Genomic DNA, 19,358 nt, shown 5'->3' with positions numbered 1-19,358 from the left:
TTCTATGTATGCATAAAGGTGAGATTCCCTGTTGTATATTTATGTATGCATACAACATGATTTTCTAATAATTCATTCTGCATTGTTTCCCCTTACTCATCACTCCAGTCTGTTTCTTGATCTCCTGCTTCTACATTACTGACCTTACCTTTATTTTATGTTATGCTATACTTCCCTCTTCCTTTCCTTTATTTTACTCTAGCTTCTACATTTGAGAGAAAACATTCAACCTTTGAGTTTCTTGAGTTTGGCTTATTTCACTTAGCATGATATTTTCCATTTCCATCCATTTGCTGGCAAATGCTGTATTTTCATTTTTTTTTTTTTAATGCCGAACCCTTTTTTATTTTGTTACAGGGTTTTGCTAAGTTGCTTAGGGCTTTGCTATGTTGCTGAGGCTGGTTTTGTACTTGGAATCTTCCTGCCTCAGTCTTCTGAGCCACTGGGATTACAGCATGTGCCACCATGCCCAATCTAATATTTATTTTGGTGTTCAGAGTTTCCCCTATTTGATTGATAGGATCTCCTTCAAGATTCCTCCTGTGTGTCCTTTTCGAATGTTCCCATCATTTATTAAGCATTTTCTTACTTTCTGGTACAAAATGTTTCAGATTCTTCTTATGCATTCCCTCCCTGCCCAACCTTGAAATCAGCCATTTTCTACGGATCCATCGTTTCTTTCATCCTTTTTTTTTTTAATATTTATTTTTTAGTTGTAGTTGGTCATAATACCTTTAATTTATTTTTATGTGTTCCTGAGGATCGAACACAGAGCCTCACATTTGCTAGGTGACTCTCTACCGCTGAGCCTCAACCCTAGCCCAATGGTTTCTTTTAATGGAAGATTTAGAAATCAGGATCTGGGCTATTGCCATGCTTCAGTCTTTCCCCCATAACACCTCTCCTCTTGTCTGTCACTTGCACATTCTTAGGCCTTAGTGGACAGACTTGGGAAAATATAAGGTTATACGTATGTACATGCATAGGTACAGACAAACCCATACTTTGTTTTGTGTATATATGTATTTCACAACCATGAATCCAAATCGTGTGTGTGTGTGTGTGTGTGTGTGTGAGAGAGAGAGAGAGAGAGAATATATGTATCATACACCCCCCACACCACTAGGAATTGAACCCAGGTCCTTGTGCATGCCAGGCAAATTGCTACTGAGCCACATTCCTAGACCACCTAAACCATATTCCGAATTTCAGTCCATTATTTTGACTTCTTTATACCATGTCCATTTTCTCCTTTTTAACTTTTTTGGCAATGAGAAACGTGGTCCACATTATCCTCAGTGTATTTACTTATTGATTCCGTCAGTTTACTTATTTGGTAAGTGTAACACATGTTCCAGCCATGTTGCTCAACTCTGTCCCTGTGGAGCTCCTCCTACCATATCCTTACCTGAAGATTGGGACTGTGCCTCCATGTGGCTTTCCCTAAATTCCTCCTTTTTGCTTTTTATACTCAGTATCTGTTCTCTCTACCTCCTTGTGCTTTCCCAACCTGTATCCTCCCTTCCTCCCTTCCTCCCTTCCTTTCCTCCTTCCTTTTTTTAATATTCATTTTTTAGTTGTAGTTGGACACAGTACCTTTATATATTTATTTTTATGTGGCGCTGAGGATCAAACCCAGGACCTCACACTAGCTAGATGAGCGCTCTATAGCTGAGCTACAACCCCAGCCCAACCTGTATCCTTTCATAATCCATGTTCTTAGTAAAATGAAAGTGAGGAGATGATTTTAAAATTAGATTATGTGGTTTTATTTTCTTAATGCATGTCCTAAAAAATGTACATTTAAAGGTTAGTTTAAAACTGATACTCTTTGATATATATGTGGAATTTCATGCATTCATCTGTTGAAATTATATCCATTCTTGTTTTAACACCTCTCTGAGATTGTCATATATAACATTTTATTTTCATAGATTTGTTGTCACTCTGAGTTTAAGTTTATTTATTAATGTATATTTTTAGTATCAAATTTAATTTTTTTGTTTTCTGATTCTCCCATCTGTATTGCATTGTAACCAATATGAATGTTGTACTCTTTTTAAGAAACTAGATCTGTAAAGTTTCATGTAGCGTGTTTTGCTCTTTAAAGAATCAGTCTTGAGTAACTGAGTGTTTTCTGGGCTGTTTCATTGTTAACCAGGTATTTGAAGAATTGATTTTAACTATCATCTAAAACTTATTTTATATATTTGGTATACTGCAGTTCAGAGGCATGTGAAAAATTGCTGTTGATTCATTTGTATACTTACATGCTTCCTTGGCAGAGTGACATCTTCAAAGACTTTTTCCACCAATTTCATATTGAAAATTGCTTATGCCTTTAAGTGATCTTATGGAATGCAGCAGTGATTTTTAGGTGCCAGATAGGACATTTGGTAGATTGACTAGAAAAATAATTGTTAAGCAGTGCTGTGAGGTAGCTGTTTCCTTGACAACTAGAAAACTGTTTTGTTTGCTCAACAAAGAGATGATAGTTTAGTAGTTTAATTTCTTTTTTGTTATGGTCGAGTTACATAAATACATCTTATTTGAGCCTTTGAAATGGTCCATATTATTAACCAAAATCAGAGAAACAGCAAAAAGAGAAGGTATGGTTATGTAGATATGTATGTGTATGTATCAGGGCTGTTGTTGGTCAAAGGAATCTTAGTTAACCTGGGTATATAATTCTTTGTACATCTCTACTTTAGACCAAAGTACATTAGCCTGGAAATAGGTATATATGTCTTGGTTGTCTTTCTGTCATACTCAGGGAATGATATACTTTGTTATGGAGCAGAAACACAAAGCCATAACAACTCTTGCTGCTACTAGAGTTCAGTGTGCTTGCTTCACATTTGAATTGAATGACGGAATCAGTATGTTAAAGGGCCTTGCCCCCATTCAGATCCACCCCCCCCAACACGGCATCTTATGTATGTGGGAATTCATAGTGACTTAAAGCCTTTTGCAAAGGCATTAAACTTTTTTAAACTCAGTTTCTCCTCACATTATTAAGTCATAACAATAGCCTTTAATTGGTGCTATATGTTGAGCTCAGTACTAAACACTGTAGGTATGAAATCTTTTTCCTCATCCCTGTGATATCATAAACTGTTACTGTATCCTGAGGCACAAGAGTCCTAGGCCAAGTCAGTCAACTAAATAAGTGGTAGAATTTAAGCATCTAATTCAGGAGTCTGTACCCTTTGTTGTTGTGTTATTGTGTTTGTTTTTTGATGCTAGGGCTTGAACCCAGGGCCTTGCACATGCTAAGTACAGGTTCTATGACTGAGCTGTATCCCCAACACTAGTGCTTGTACTTTTAATTACTATTTTGTAACTGTCTTTCATTAATATAGTTGCATCAATAAAGTGTAGGGTATAGAAAAATATTAATAACAAAACTCAGTAAAATTTAGTCCCAGTCACTGCAAATAATAATTTTTTTGTTGTCCTGATGAAATAATACAGTGGCTGGAATTTCCTTCAGGATAATCAGGATTGAGGGATAATTAAAAGGGGAGGGTTGATGAGACAGTTCTGTGCGTTAATAATTATGGTTACATGCAGGATTTATTATAGTAGTCTGACTTCTTTCTTTTTATTAGTACTGGGAATTGAACCCAAGGTTCTTTAGCCACTGAGTCACATCCATAGCCCTTTTTATTTTTTATTTTGAGACAGGATGTCATTAGATTGCTTACCACCTCACTAAGTTGCTGAAGCTGGCTTTGAACTTGTGATCCTTCTGCCTCTGCCTCCTGAGCCAAAGAGATTACAGGCATGCGCCACTGTACCTGGTTTTGTCTTCTTTGGTATTATGTTTGTAACATTCCTCAGTGTACATTTTTAAAAACAAAGAATACAGTCAAGTTGTTAAAAAAAGAAAATTAACCTTTCCTTAGAAGTGGACTTTGAATAAAACCTTTTTTCTCTTCCCTTGTTTTTATTTGGTTGTGAAGTGTTCCCAAAAAACTCATGTGTGATAAGAATGTAATTAGTTCAGAGATGAAATTATTAGAGATGTAATCTAATCAATGGATTAATCCAGTTGAATGGAATGAATAGGTGGTAACTGTAGGCAAGTAGATGTGGCTGGAGGAAGTAAATCATTAGGGACCTGCCTTTGGGGTTTGTATTTTGCCCCTGGCACCTCCTTTACTATCCTTCTGCTTCCTGGCTGTTATGAACTGAACTGCTTTTCTCCTTCATGCCCCTTCCACCTTGCTGTTGTATCTCATCTTGGGCCCAAAGCTAAGGATTTGGCTGATCATGGACTGAACCTCTGAAACCGTGAGCCAAACAAAATAAACTTTTCTACCTTTTAAGTTGTTTTTGTCTATTGTGGTCACAGGGACAAAAAGCTGACTAAAACATTCCCTTGTTCTATTCCCTTAATTCCTCTTAACAGTTGTTTTTATTATTAGATAAACTCTTTTCCCCATACACGTTATAATGTGTCCTTGGTTATTTCCACATTTCTACAGGGGGAAAATATATAACATTTTAAAGGAATACATATTACCTGTTATCCTGTGTTTTTTTTCTCATTAGATTTAGTACTGAGAAACTCTGAATTCTCAGGATTATTGACATTATTTGAAAAAAACTGAAGAAAGTGATTTAACTTTGAATTTGCATAATTTATGGTGTGAATAGTCATTTAAATTGAAATGTTGCTTCTTGAAATTTTTTTTTTTGTGTGTGTTTGTGTGTGTACATGTACATAGTGCTGGGGATTGAACCCAATGCCTCCTAGGTGCTAGGCAAGCACAGAGCCTCTTTTCATTCCTTTTTATTTTACTTTAAGACAGAGTCTTGCCTAAGTTGCCCAGGTTGGGCTTGAACATCAGATCCTCCTGCCTTAGCCTCCTGTGCAGCTGGGATTACAGGTGCACCACCAGGATCAGCATTAAAGGAGGGGGGCGGGTGGCAAGGGAAATGTGAAATCATACAGATCTATTTTACTTTATTTTTTGTTCATTGTGTTAGTCAGCTTTTTGTTGCTGTGACAAAATATCTGGGGAAAACAACTTAGAAAGAAAAATTTACTTTGGTTTTGGTTTCAGAGACTTCAGTTCATGGTGGGCCAGGTAGCTCTATTACTTTGGGCCTGGGGTAAGAATCAAACTCATTGCCTCACATATTGCTAGGCAAGTACTCTACCACTGAGCAACAACCCCAACCCCTCTTTTTCTTTTTTGATGGAGCTTCTTGAGATATTTCTTGTAAAACACTTTGGCAAAAACCGTTTACATAATCATCCTTTGGCTATGGAATTGGTTTATACAAGCAGAACTCCTTAGAAATAAATGGGTCCTATGCAGAAATTTCTCTGATTGTAAAAGGTAAAAGTAATTAGATTAGGGCTGTTATAAACACAATCACAAATGAGGAAATATAAGAGTAAATAGTTTGAACCTATATGAATGCATTTGAGATGTTTGACAACAGTTTATTGGAAATGTCTCAGTTTGGATTTTCTTATAGTTTCCATCAGTAGTTTGAATACATTTATTTTCCTTTCCTTTTATACTGTTTTACCTTACGTTGTGTGTACATCTAACAGCTATTCTGAATTTGGGTTGAATCTTCAGATATAGCCTGAAATATTAGAAGATATATATATTTTTTTCAGATTTTGAGGTTCAAGGATCTGCCATCTAGCAAATGGATCCTTCTCTTTAATCATATAACAAATCAGTGTTTTAGTGAGTAAATGAATGACTGGAGGTGGAAATGGAAGGATATACCTTGTAAGTGAGCTAGTTCATATCAGGGACTATATGTGTTCAATAGGAAAAAAAAGCTCTTCTATTTTACATGATAGATGTTTAATATATTTAAGTAGGTTTTATGGTACATATTTTATTATTTTTATTTTATAGATGTATAGTAAAATATAATTCTGTTAGCTTAATAGCTATAATAGGATTGGATTCACTATTTTGATTTTTGGAAAGGAACTTGGCAGTTTGAGTCTAATTATATTTCTTTGCATGTTTAGGCCCTTGATGAGCCTCCCTATTTGACAGTGGGCACTGATGTGAGTGCTAAATACAGAGGAGCCTTTTGTGAAGCAAAGATCAAGACAGCAAAAAGGCTTGTCAAAGTCAAGGTAAAGTAATTGTAGTTTTTGTAAGTTATATGTTCAGTATTGATATTTAAACTCTTGTTGGGTAAGTATATCTAAGAGTTATTTTTCTGCCAAATGAGTTTCTTGGAGTAATGGTTGTAAAAATAGCCCCAAATAAGTATTATTATAAAGCATTGCAAAAAAAAATATAAATTAAAAAAAAAAGCATTGCAGTTAGAATAAAGTTAGATTTCATAGTTGATATTTTACAATGGATTTGTTATTGTATGTAATGTTAGTGTTTTAGTGCTGGGAAGGATGTTACAAGTCGTCTTAATTTTATTATAGGAAAATTGAGGATCACAGAGGGTGGTGATTTATTTCCCCAAGGCCATTATAGCAAAACAGTTTGCCAATTTTAACCATGAGCTTCGGTTGTGACTCATAATTGATAGTATCTTAATGATGAGATAAGATTCATTTGGTTGATGATTCTTTATCTTCTGCCTTTTTTGAAAAATCTAAAGTTATATGAGTTTTATCTCAAATATCAGACAAAAAGAAATGTAATTGCTTTTATTTTAATAAATGATCATGATAGTAGTAGTGTTTGCCTATAGTTCTAGCTACTCCAAGAGAAGGAGGCAGAATCACATTTAGGAGTTTGGAGACCAGTGTGAGGAATATAGCCAGATTTTTTCACCCTAAAAACAAGAGTATAGCTCAGTGGTAGTGTATTCACCTACCCTAAGTGAGGCCATGGGTTCAGTCTGCAGCACCACAAAGAAAGGAGAAAAAGAGAAAGAATAATACACGGGCCACCTATATTTAATAACAAAAATATGTCTCTGTTTTTGAAAAATGCAAGACAAGTAAAAATATTTGAATGTCGATATTATAATATATTGATTAGTAAACCATATTTATGAAACTTAGTGGGAAGGACTGTGTGGGGATACAAGAATGAGACTTGAACTCTGTCCTCCAGAGATTTATCATCTAGATGAGCAGATATGTCAACCATTGGCTGCAGAGGTGTTTTGCTTCCTGTGGAGAATATCTGATTCTCCTCTGTAGCTTTTCCCATGTTGCATGCTTGGGTTCCTCACTCATTATGCTCTTGTCTAAGAACCATTTGAAAAAGCCTTAGAATTAGCTATAGACCTGTAAGATGCCGATCTTGGCCCCCAGGTGCCTCTGCTTTCCAGTCTGCACCTGACAGTTCACTTATAATGTGGTTTTTTGGAAGTACTGATGTTTCTTCTTCTGACTTCACACACTGGTATTCCCTAAACACTTGCACTATACTAGAGTTGAAGAGAAAAACACTTACCAGTTTTCTCACTTTTTTAGCACATGTAACACCTTCCTGTGAATTAGACAAAGGTCCTCCCTTCTGGTGGAGAGCTGGGGACACACAACAACTCTGTTAGAAGAAACATGCTCTGGGGGCAGGAACCTTGTTATTCCAGGACCTGTGCTTTGGCCCAAGAATTATCGTCTGAATTTTACCAGCAACTTGCATCTTAGCTAAGATGACATCTAGCATTCCTGCCATTTCTTGATCTAAATAAAAGGAACAAAACTCTAGTGTTAAGACCTCCCATCTGCCAGTGGCTTATGGTTTAAGTGAAGAATACATACAGATACCTGTGAAGATGATTTAAGTAAAGTGGTGATGCTTGGTGACACAGAAATGCCTGGGATGCCACTAGGCAGCTACTTTCATAGCTGGTTTGATAATCACATAAATTTGATAAGAAAATAATGATGGTTCAATCCTTTTAAGAACTGTTTTGCTTTGTGTAAGAAAAAACAAGTTTTTCTGTACTGAACAGTGGAAACTATCGTGTTTTTCGCCAGCTAATTAAACATTCCAACATAAACCCTTTAATTTAAATATTCAAACTTGAATCCTTTAGTTTAACTTAAGTGTGTTCATGTTTGGTTTTCTGTTTTCTGATTTCTGTAGTACTGACATAAAGTACAGTAAAGTTCTGGAGCTCATTGAACTTTAGTGCCACCATGTACTAGGTATGAGCTCGGACTAGTCCTGAGTTTTGTTATCTACAGACTGGAAATACTCAGACCTACCTAAAAGGGTTGTTTTGGAGATTGATTGATTGATGATTGATTCATTTTGGCAGTATTGGGATTGAACCCAGGATTGCATGCTTGCTAGGCAAATGTTCTACTACTGAGCTACATCCCCTTGAGTGTGATGCTTAGCTCTCGGTAAATGCTTGTGGCTACCGTTTATTATTAAGCTAAGCCTTCACAAAATTATATAACCTCTAATAGCTGAAGGTCTCTATGCTGTCTTTCAGATTTATTTTTTATTTTAATTAATTAGTTAATTTTTGTGGTATAGGGGTCCTTGACCATGGAGTGAGCTATATTTCTAGCCCTTTTTATTTTGAGACAGGGTGTTGCTAAGTCACCCAGGCTGGCCTCAAACTTGCCATTCTCCTACCTCAGCTTCCCAAGTTACCAGATTACAGGCATGGACCACTGTGCCCAGCTGTCAAAAGATTTCAGTTAATCCATTTAGGATTTGGGATCTCATTTAAATTAGGCAATTGTTAGTTTGTACTTCTTATAACAGAAACGAACAATTAATGTAAATATATGATTATGTTGCTTGATTTTTGTTGTTATTGTTGTTGGCTAATTAAATTTATAATTTCTAGGTGACCTTTAGACATGATTCTTCAACAGTAGAAGTTCAGGATGACCATATAAAGGGCCCACTGAAGGTAATTGATTTGTTCATTATCAGTTCTGTGATTGGAAAACAGAAATATGTGATCTTTTTCTTTTAGTTCACTTTGTTTTATAATTAATAAAATATATACTTTTATCTAAAAATTGAGTAGTAGAAAAAAATAGCTTTAACATTAAAAATAGCTAATATGTCAGTAAAAACTAATATTGTGTTCATAAATGAAATATGAATGTCCAGAAGGCATTGAGTGCTTTCATTCTCCAGGATGATGGACTTTTCCATGATGGAGAGATGATGAACTAGAGATCATTGATGAACGTTTTGCATGAGAAACTTAAAACACTAGAACTCAGAGCTCTTAATTCTTTGGAGTACCTGCTGGAAAATGAAGTCTAAGAGTCACTAGGCAGCTGTAAATAATGAGCATGTTCCTACTAAAAGCTGTGGAATTTTATTTCTTTGCTTTCGTTTTTTCCTCATTGACCCGTAAAATAAATGTTACTTTGTGCCAGTAAGCAAGCCTAGAACATGTGAGGAGCCACTTTGTGATCTTTTGCCCGTTGAAATGTCTGAAAATGGTCATTGGCCTGGCTAGGAGAATTTAAGAAATGTTAAGAGTATTGAAGAAATATATTTGTAGATATAAGAAAAATTTTTTTAACTGTTGAAGCTGTAATTTTGAGACAGAAATAGATGTGTTTATAGTTTTTCAATTTTAAGACTTAATTCAACCCCTAGGGCATTAATATTTTGCATATATAGTAGGTACTGTGCAGGATTAAAACTCCTTAAGTTTGGTGGTCGTTGTTTTGTTTTGGTTTTACTCTTGCCTTGTAAAAATTTATTTCCAGTCATTTCTATTTTATAGGTGTCATCTTGAATATTCATATACATGTTTATTTCTTGCAGGGACAAAAGACCAAAAACATGTACTTTTGTAGTGTGACATTAAGCCACCATTTCTTTACCCACCAGTATGGGCTAGTACTGTGCTAAGTCTTTTTGCACATATTATTTATCATAACAGCTTTTTAGGGAAGCGGAAACTGAAGGGAAGGTGAAATAATTAGGCCACAGTCTCAGTCAGTAATGGCTGTACCAGAGTTCTAATAGGGTCTTAGCTGATCATCAAAAAACTTTCCCTTCTGTACATTTAGTACACATACATATCCATGCTGTGTTTGTGTTTGGCTCATAAGCACAGGAGCATGGCTCTTCATTGCTTGACTGTCCTGTTGGCTTGGCATAGACACACAGGTGTTAACTATGAAGTTCTGTTGTACAGGAATAGAAAAGACAGCTATTTTGTAGCTTTAAGCCTTCTTCTCTGCTTTGACCCCGAGCTTCCTTGATAGTGGTATAGTTGATTTATTTTGTTCATTTAGTTTTCCTACATTAAAATTTCCTTTGTTTGTGATTAGGACTTAAAAGACTATTTTGAGTTTGACACGCAAACATACCACTTTTTGGTCTCAAGATTATTAAAATGGTTTTCTTTTTTAGGAGGCAGGGTTAATGGGTATTGAACACAGAGACCTTTTACTACTGAGCTCCCTCCCCACCCCTTTTTATTTTTCAGTTTGAGACAGGGTCACACTATGTTGCTTAGACCCTCATTCATTTGCTAACGCTGAACTTGAACTTGTGATCCTCCTGCCTCAGCCTCCTCAGCTACTGGGATTATAGGCATGTGCTACCACACCTGGCTGAATTGCTTTTCTTACCTGTGGTTTTGGTTTTTGTTGTTTTTTCTCTAGAGTTTGATTGTTCCTTAATGTCCTTTGTAACTTTCTATCACCTAGTAGAGTGTCAGCATTTCGATAAAGAAATAAGTCTACCAAAAATGATGGTCATTTGATATCAACACATTTTCAGTAATGAGCTTATATGGAAATAATTCCTAGGGCATTTAACAAATAAAAAATAACAATGGTGTTTACTGATCATAATCATTTAATCTATAAAGTCCTGTTAATTCCTCAGAGTTCTCTTTTCTTTCTTGGGCATAGTTGGGGGTTAACAGTCTCTTTGAACAAGTTTATTTTTATTATCACTGTATAAAGATCATATAATTATCAGCATTTAATGATCAGATGGAAAATAAATTGCTCTCATTAGTGGAACATACTATCCCTTTAGGAACCTCAGAGCTATTTTTTTCAATTGTCAATTTCATATGCAATGGTTCTTAAAAGAGTAGTTTGATGATCCTTTGTGGTTCCCACAACCCTTTAAGAGGATATAAGAGCAGAACTGTTTTTTTTTTTTAATTTATTTAATTTATTTTTTTACTTGGTGCTGAGGAAGGAACCTAGTGCCTCACATGTATTAGGCAAGTGGTCTACCACTGAGGCACAATATCAGTCCAAACTGTTTTTGTAATAATACTTAGTTGTTCAAGTATGTTTTTCTGCTATGTCAACATTTCATTGATGTTACAAACCTGTTGGTGGGTAAAATTGCTGGTATCTTAACACAAATCAAGTTCAGTAGTCATTTTATTCTTTACCACTGTGCACTCATTTAAAATAAAAAAAAAAGGAAGCCATGGTTTAGTTTATTTATCTTTAGAAAGTTTTTCTAACATTTTAAAAATATTTTAGGTAGGAGCTATTGTGGAAGTGAAGAATCTTGATGGTGTGTATCAAGAAGCAGTTATCAATAAATTAACAGATGCAAGTTGGTACACTGTAGGTAAGAGAATAATTTTTCTTTTGATGATATGTTTTTAATTATATGGTAAAACTTAATCTTAAAATATTGTTATTATCTTTCTAGATAATTTACCTTACTTCACTGCATAATCATGTCACCACATTAATGTATATTCAGTAGTATTCCATGCATCCTAATCTTGCACCAAAGACAGTGTAGTATTAAATGAGTTTTAAGTAATTGCACTACTGAAAAGAAAAAGGTTTACATAATGGAACAACCAGAGACATGAAAAATTGTGCTTTATATGTGTACTATGAATTGAAATGCATTCTGCTGTCATGTATAACAAATTAGAATAAATAAAAAAGTTTCTTAAAAAAAGCTTTACATAATAGTCACACCCAATTTTTTGTAAAAAAAAAAAAAAGCTCATAAAACAATTATGTGGTGATATATGGAAAAACGTTTTTACAAGATGTATACACACACACACACACACATACATAACAATTTGAAATTATTTAATGCATATATTATGCAATGGGTTTCTATTTAGTGTTTACTTTAAAGTATATCGTATAGAGTTTTCTTCATCGTAACCATTTGTAAGTATGGAGTTTAATAGTGTTAGATATTCACATTGTTGTTTAACAGGAGTTTCTTCTAACTATTGTATTTCATAGTAGTTCATGCACTATAGTTTATTTTCCCTTACCATTTTGCCAGTCTTCTTGCTCTTAGAGTAAATGTTGGGTAGAATATATTTTGTATGTGTATTTGTCTTTTGTATGTATAATATTTTTCTAGTGGTGTGCACTGAGAAATAGAAATAGTTTGAAAGGACTGTCCTTTTAAAAACTTAAGTAATGAAAACTACATTCTTAGAAGACTCGCATGAACAGTGTATGATATGCTGCGTATACCTGTTTTCCCAGTCCTTTTCATATTTGTCTTTTAAAATTTTTTGTCAATTTTGACATTTTATTTTAATGCCTCTCCCATGAATACTAATGAAACTGAACATCTTCTCATAATGTGTTTGTAAGGGACATCATTTTATTTGTTTTCTCTATTGTGAATTGCTTGTCCTTCCCATTCTCCCTTTTCCTCTTGGGATGGTTTATCTTTTCTTATTATTTTTAGGATGTGAGTTCTTCAGATATTCTAGATTTTAACATTTTGCTCCTTTCATTGCAAATATTTTTCTTCTGCTGTTTTGATGTCTGCTTTAAATTTTCATACAGTTTTTGTGTGGTCACCTTTTCCCTTGTAGTTTTAGTTCTGAGGTTTGTTTAAGAAAGGCCTTTAGGGACTGGAGTGGTAAAGCGCATGCCTAGCATGCATGAGGCACTGGGTTCAATCCCCAGCACCACATAAAAATAAACGAATAAAATAAATGTATTGTGTCATCTACAAATAAAAAAATTTAAAAAATGGCCTTTATCAGTGTTACAGATCTGTTTGGTAATATGTTTTTCAGCTTCCTCATAGTTTTATTTTTGTTTTACAAATAGCTTTTTATTTTCCTCACAACTTTTTCAAACATTCTAAAATAATGATTGAACATTAGTTTTTAATGGATAGCCAATTATTCCAGCATTACTTATTAAATGATAGTAAGTCTTATTCTTAAACAACCTCAAAGATGAGAATAAACATCTAGTAAAATGTCTTTGGAGATGTCCGAATTCTATAGAGCTTTGACATAATGTGGGTGAGGTTTGTTTATATTTTGGTGGGATTAGGAAAAAACAATTAAGAGAAGGAAATGTTTCATTTTGCTATAAGCAAAATATTTTATGATGTCAGTTGCAGTACTGGAAATGATTCTGTGTAGTCTAGGTGGAAATTAGGTGTGGTTGTCAGTTTCTTGAACATGGCACTTTTATCACTGCATTGGCTCAGTTGCAGCACTAAAAAATGTACTGAGAGTTATTTGTCCAATCTCACATAATGTGAAGTGTCACTTAATGTCTAAGAATCTAATTTTGGTAGGTAGGCAGAAACTGTATAATTTCTAAGATTGCGATCTTGGTAACTCTAAAATAGATGTACTCTTTTCCATAATTTCTGAGGAATGTAGTGTAGCCCAAAATTATATTTATCATGAAAATATACATATATTCCTTTTTAAAAAATTTTTATTAGTCATTGATGGACCTTTATTTATTTATTTGTTTATAATGTGATGCTGAGAATTGAGCCCAGTGCCTCACACATGCTAAGTAAGCATTCTACCACTGAGCCACAACCCCAGCCCATGAAAATATACATATATTCTATGTTTACAAATTTACAGTAGTTTTGCTAGAATATTTTAATATTTTAGTTTTTGTTATTTAAAAAATTTTTCCCCCTAGTTTTGTTGTATTGTGTTTTGTTATGGTGCCGAGGATCAAACCCAGGTCCTCATATATGCCATGTTCTATCAGTGAACTACATCCCTAGTCCCTATGCTCTGTGGAAGTATTAAGTTCCAAATAAAATCAACGATTTTCAACTTGAACTTATACATGGAACTTATACTTAATGAGGAAATATATAAGTATATACTTACATACTTTGTCAAGTGACACTTGACAAAGGTACCAAAAACATACGTTGGAGAAAAGGCAGCCTTTTTAACAAATGCTGCTGGGACAACTTGGTTTTCATATGTAGAAGAATGAAGAGATGTCTTACACATGATGATTTAAGACATGTACATTTTGTAACATGATTATCACAATCAAGTTAGTTAACACTTTATTTACTCATATTTTAGTAGACATTTGAGTACTTTAAATGTGTAGTTTTCAACCAGGGAGGGGATTGAATATGCTCCATCAGGGGAAGCTTTGGTAGAATCTAGAGGCATTTTTTGGTTGTGACAACTAGAAAGGAGGAACTAGTGGCATCTAGTGGGTAGAGTTAAGGGCTGCTGCTAAATATCCTGAAGTACACAGGATAAACAAGTCACACTGGGAAGTATCTGGTATGATATGTCACTGGTGCAGTCTGTGAAACCCTGCTTAAAATAATGAAAATAGTCATTTTTGTAGGAACAGTTTGAATGTATGAGTTTGTAATCTTTCTGTCGCTTAGGTAAATATTTATTGGTAACTACAGTAGGACAACTTGCCTTTCCTTTGCTATCTTGATAAGCATTGGTTAGCATTTAAATGATTTCCTCCTGAAATGCCAGCTTGTTTTTATTTTGTGTTTCCTGTTTCAGAGAAGATAGTTTCATTTCAGGCATACTTCTTTTTTACTAGAAATGGTAAAGATATACTTCATAACTCTGAATTTAAAGTTATTCACTAAAGAATATAAAAATGTGCATTGAATTTCAATGAATGTTAACAGGTCTGTTCCACTCAGAAAATTAAATGATTTTACATTTTGTTGTTAATCTTCAAAAAACTCTTCAGTAGCTTCCATTTTTACTTCTCTACATAGTTTTTGATGATGGTGATGAGAAGACACTGAGACGGTCTTCACTGTGCCTGAAGGGAGAGAGGCATTTTGCTGAAAGTGAAGTAAGTAGTGACCATATGATGAATGAACATCTTAATATCTTGTGTTGAGGGGTAAATTTTGCTTCCTTAATCAATCTTATTAATCAGAAAAATTTATTAATATATGGTATTATTATAATGCCATCTGTGAAACGTGTTTATGGGCTTGTTTTTGAGCACCAATTTCTGTTGTCCTGGTTGTTCAAGTATTTTCGTGTTAATGTGGTAAGCTTGTGTAATTATCTTTAGGTCACTTTTATATACATTTCTTTAACTTGTCAATAATTATAAGAAAGAGATGTCTGATTTATTGCCCACTTGAATCCTGTCAAGAGTAAATGATGTGTAAATACTAGCAACAGTACCTACCTATGGCCAATCAACTTTGTCAGAGCCTCACCTCAAAGAAGTCTTACCAGACTGCCCTTTTGAAAATAGTCTCCCCCATTCCTCTTCATCCTTTTAGGTTGATTTAGTTTTTTACATGACACTTATTCCCTGACTTCAAAATAAGTATATGCACTTAATATTTTGTTCATTGCCTTTCTTCCTTACAAGAGTGGGGACTTTGTGTCATCTTTACTACTTTGTTCCTAGTTTCTTAACACTGCCTGGCACAGAGTGGGAACTGAATAATTGTTAGTTATGTGAATAAATGAAGTGTTTTATAATTCCCAGAGACTTTGCTAAGAGATCAATATATGTTATCACTTTTGCTACATTATATAATAGATACTATTATTATCCCCAACTTATAGGTGAGGAAACTGATGACTAGAACAGGCTAAACCATTACTTTTCTAGCACCAAAGCCATACTCTTCATTTTAAAGTTGTATCATGAATGCAGGGTTTGTCCTACACAGATACATGCATATGACATTTGACAAAGGTGCCAAAAACATACATTGAGAAAAGGCAGCCTTTTAAACAAATGGTGCTGGGACAACTTGGTATCCATATGTAGAAGAATGAAACTAGACCCTTATCTCTCACTCTGCACAAAAATCAACTCAAAATAGAAACTATGCAACTTTTGGAAAGAAAAATGTAGCAACAATACTCCAACTTTTAGACACAGACAAGGACTTTCTCAGTAGGACCTCAGACACTCAGGAAATAATTACAAATGTTAATAAATGGAATAGCATCAACTGAAATAGCTTCTGCACAGCAAAGGAAACAATTAGGATTATAAAGAGAGAACCTACAGAATGGGGATTAATATCTAGAACGTATAATAAAGAGCTCAAAAATTTTACATCAAAAAAATTAACCCAATTAATAAATGGGCAGATGAATTAAACAGACTCCTTAAAAGAGGAAATACAAATGGCCAACAAATACATGATAAAATGTTCAACATCATTAGCAATTAGCAAAATGCAGTTCAAACCTAGACTGAGATTATATCTCATATCAGTAAGAGTAGCCAGTCATCAAGAATACAAATAATAAATGCTGGAGAGGCTGTTGAGAAAATGGAGTACTTTTACACTGTTAGTGGGACTGTAAATTAGTACAATCACTATGGAAATCACTGTGGAGTCTTTTCAAAAAGCTAGACATGGTACCACGGTATGATCCACTGTACCACTTCTCAGAATTTACTCAGAAGAAATAGCCATCTTACTATAGTGACACTTGCTGACCCATGTTTATAGCAGAGCAATTCACAGTAGCCAAACTATGAAACCAGCCTAGATGTTCATCAGTGGATGAATGGATAAAGAAAATGTGGTATACATACATAATGGAATTTTAGTCAGCCATAAAGAAAAATGAAATTATGGCATTTGCAGGAAAATGGATGGAACTAGAGACTATAATGTTAAGTGAAATAAGTCAAACTCAGAAGGTTAAGGGTTGTATGATTTCCCTCAGACGCAGAGGCTAGAAAGGGAAAGAAAGGTGGGGGTGGATCTCATAGAACTCAGAGAGATCAGTAGAGGAAAGGATAGGGGTGGGAGACATTGCTGGGGAGTGATATTGGCCAAATTATGTAGTTATACTGTGTGCATATGTGAATATGTAACAATAAATTCCATAAATATGTACAACTATAATGGACCAATAAAAATATGTGGGGGAAAAAAAGTGAATGCAGGGTTTGCAAAGTTGTATAACTCAGTAGCTTGCTATTAAAAATGTGAGATGTTATTAAAATGGTGTTATATTTCTAGCCCTGTCTATATATATTGATTGATGCACAGCGTGGCCAAACTGTAGTTTATTTTTACTAGTCACCATTTGGAACAGTGTTTCTTTGGGGACATACCTATTAAACTGTTAGACTTCATAGGGTTTCTTGTTTAGTTTTGAAAATATTTTTGCTTCCTCAGTGACTGAATTCCCATTTAAATTTAGAATTTGGAACAGGTCCTCTGTATTATGATTTCATCTCATTTTACTATTTCCTGTACTTCTGCCTTTGTTAGATTTCTTGGTATTTCTAAATTATGTTTTGTATTTTTCTTTTCTTGGTTCCTGCAGAGCCCCGCTCCTCTGTTTGTTGGAATTTTCCCTTATTTCTTAATCCCACTAGAAACGATTCTTCCTCTATGATGTCTTTGATGAGTTTTCTACCCAAATTTGTTCTCTTTATCCTTTGAATCCCTTGGCACTTTCCTTGTTTATCCTAGTTTTATCATCTTTTCTTTATGAGATTGTAGCTGTTTTAGGGGAGTAACCATGTTTTCCTCATCTTGATAGGCCTTCCTTTTCCCAGCAGTGCTTTCTACACATTAGCTTTCAATACATTATGTGTGGGGCCTTGAAATTTTAAAATCAGGATAATTTTAAGTCAGATAAGACAGATGTAGATTGAAGTATTATGAACAAGTACCTGAGTATCCTTTATACCTTCGGGGAGGATCTGTTTTACCTTGTATGTTTATGCAGCTGTATACTATTATGTTTTGTGAGAGGAAAATTAGTACACTGGTATGATTCCTTAAATCCTTCAGCATGCCAGGAGCTGCTGTGCTAAGGATTCAGTGTGAACCATGTAGACATGGAATTTATACTTAGATAACATCTGTTGGAGGGGGAAAACATTCATTAATCAAATAATTTTAAAATCTGAGTGTATTAAGCCCTGTAGAGAGATGGTCAGGAATGTACACAGGGGAATTTAAATTGCCATCTATATATACTCCTTTCCCTTTGATATATATTTTTGGTACCTGGATTGAACTCAGAGGTACTCAACCATTGAGCCACATCCCCCAGCCCTCTTATACAAGAGACAGGGTCTCACTGAGTTGCCAAGTGCCTCTCCATTGCTGAAGCTGGCTTTGAACTCAAGATCCTCCTGTTTCAGCCTCCTGAACTGCTGGGATTACAGGCATGTGCCACTGTGTCTGGCTGCCTTTGATATTTTTGATACTAAAAATGCTTTAGCTTTTTGAACAGCTATTTGGAGTAGTATCAGTATCATTTTTGCCTTGGGAAGGATGTTATAGCAACAGTATTTTCGTTAATTAATGCCATTAATATAGTGTGTACTTCACAACAAAATCATAAATTTGAGATTTTCATGATGAGAACAAAAGTACCTCAGTCATTTCAAATTCCCACTCTAAAATTGTTGGTTCAGTCATAATCAGCTTATTGAGCATGTTAACTGCTGCTTAAAAATCGGGGTATTTCTACAGAGCATTCATACTTTTGTATATTATCTGAAAGCAGATTTTTTTTTATCTGCTTTGCTCTCTGTGCATTTACTACATGCAATTAAAAACTCTATCAAGAAGATTAGATAAAATTCTAGTCCCCTATTTTCTGCATCCCATTTTAGGGAAATAGACATTTCCTTCTAGACATGTGGGATTTTCTGTGTGCTGATAGCTTCCAAGAGTCTCTGGTGTTTACTCTTTAGATATGACACAAAGCAGATGCTATCTTTCTACCAGTCTCTTTTGTCCCTTGAATAAAGATACTACTACTTTTTTGGACGTGGATTGAGGCTATGATAGAGATATTGCTGTTTACTGTTAGTATTTTTCATTATATACCAGAGAAAGATTGTAGTTTCTTAATTGGAAATTACTGTGGTGGAATTGGTGGCACATGCCTGCCTATACTCTCAGCAACTCTGACATCTGAAGTCAGAGGGTTACAAGTTTGAGGACAGCCTAGGCAACATGGACCCTGTCTCAAAATAAAAAATAAACAGGGCTGAGGAGGTAGCTCAGTCATAAGTGCCCATGGGTTCAGTCCCTAGTACTGGAAAAATTTTAAAAAGAAAAATTACTATATGTAATTCCTAAACAACTCTTCAGAAATTTTCTCCCTGTGAAAAGTGAAATGACAAACAGATTCTTAAAATAGAAATCACAACACATAATAAAAATCTCTTCTTTCAAGAAAGCAGCCTTAGTTTTTGTGGAGGGAGAGAA

At 34.7% G+C, this 19,358-nt stretch overlaps 1 protein-coding gene across 4 annotated transcripts in view; it reads left to right on the top strand.

Annotated features, from left to right (window-relative positions):
* The window catches only part of Arid4b (AT-rich interaction domain 4B), a 149,673-nt gene that overhangs the window by 63,318 nt on the left and 66,997 nt on the right, over positions 1 to 19,358 (top strand). For all 4 annotated transcript variants that reach the window (XM_076873068.1, XM_076873067.1, XM_076873066.1 and 1 more), the window contains exons 3-6: positions 6,011 to 6,121; positions 8,770 to 8,835; positions 11,408 to 11,498; positions 14,901 to 14,980. In XM_076873068.1, the coding sequence (XP_076729183.1) occupies positions 6,011 to 6,121; positions 8,770 to 8,835; positions 11,408 to 11,498; positions 14,901 to 14,980 (348 nt within the window). The remainder of the gene's footprint in view (positions 1 to 6,010; positions 6,122 to 8,769; positions 8,836 to 11,407; positions 11,499 to 14,900; positions 14,981 to 19,358) is intronic.

The sequence above is a fragment of the Callospermophilus lateralis genome, chromosome 13 (assembly GCF_048772815.1).
Source record: "Callospermophilus lateralis isolate mCalLat2 chromosome 13, mCalLat2.hap1, whole genome shotgun sequence".
Lineage (NCBI taxonomy): Eukaryota > Metazoa > Chordata > Mammalia > Rodentia > Sciuridae > Callospermophilus > Callospermophilus lateralis.
This window is presented reverse-complemented; position numbering and strand designations above follow the sequence as displayed.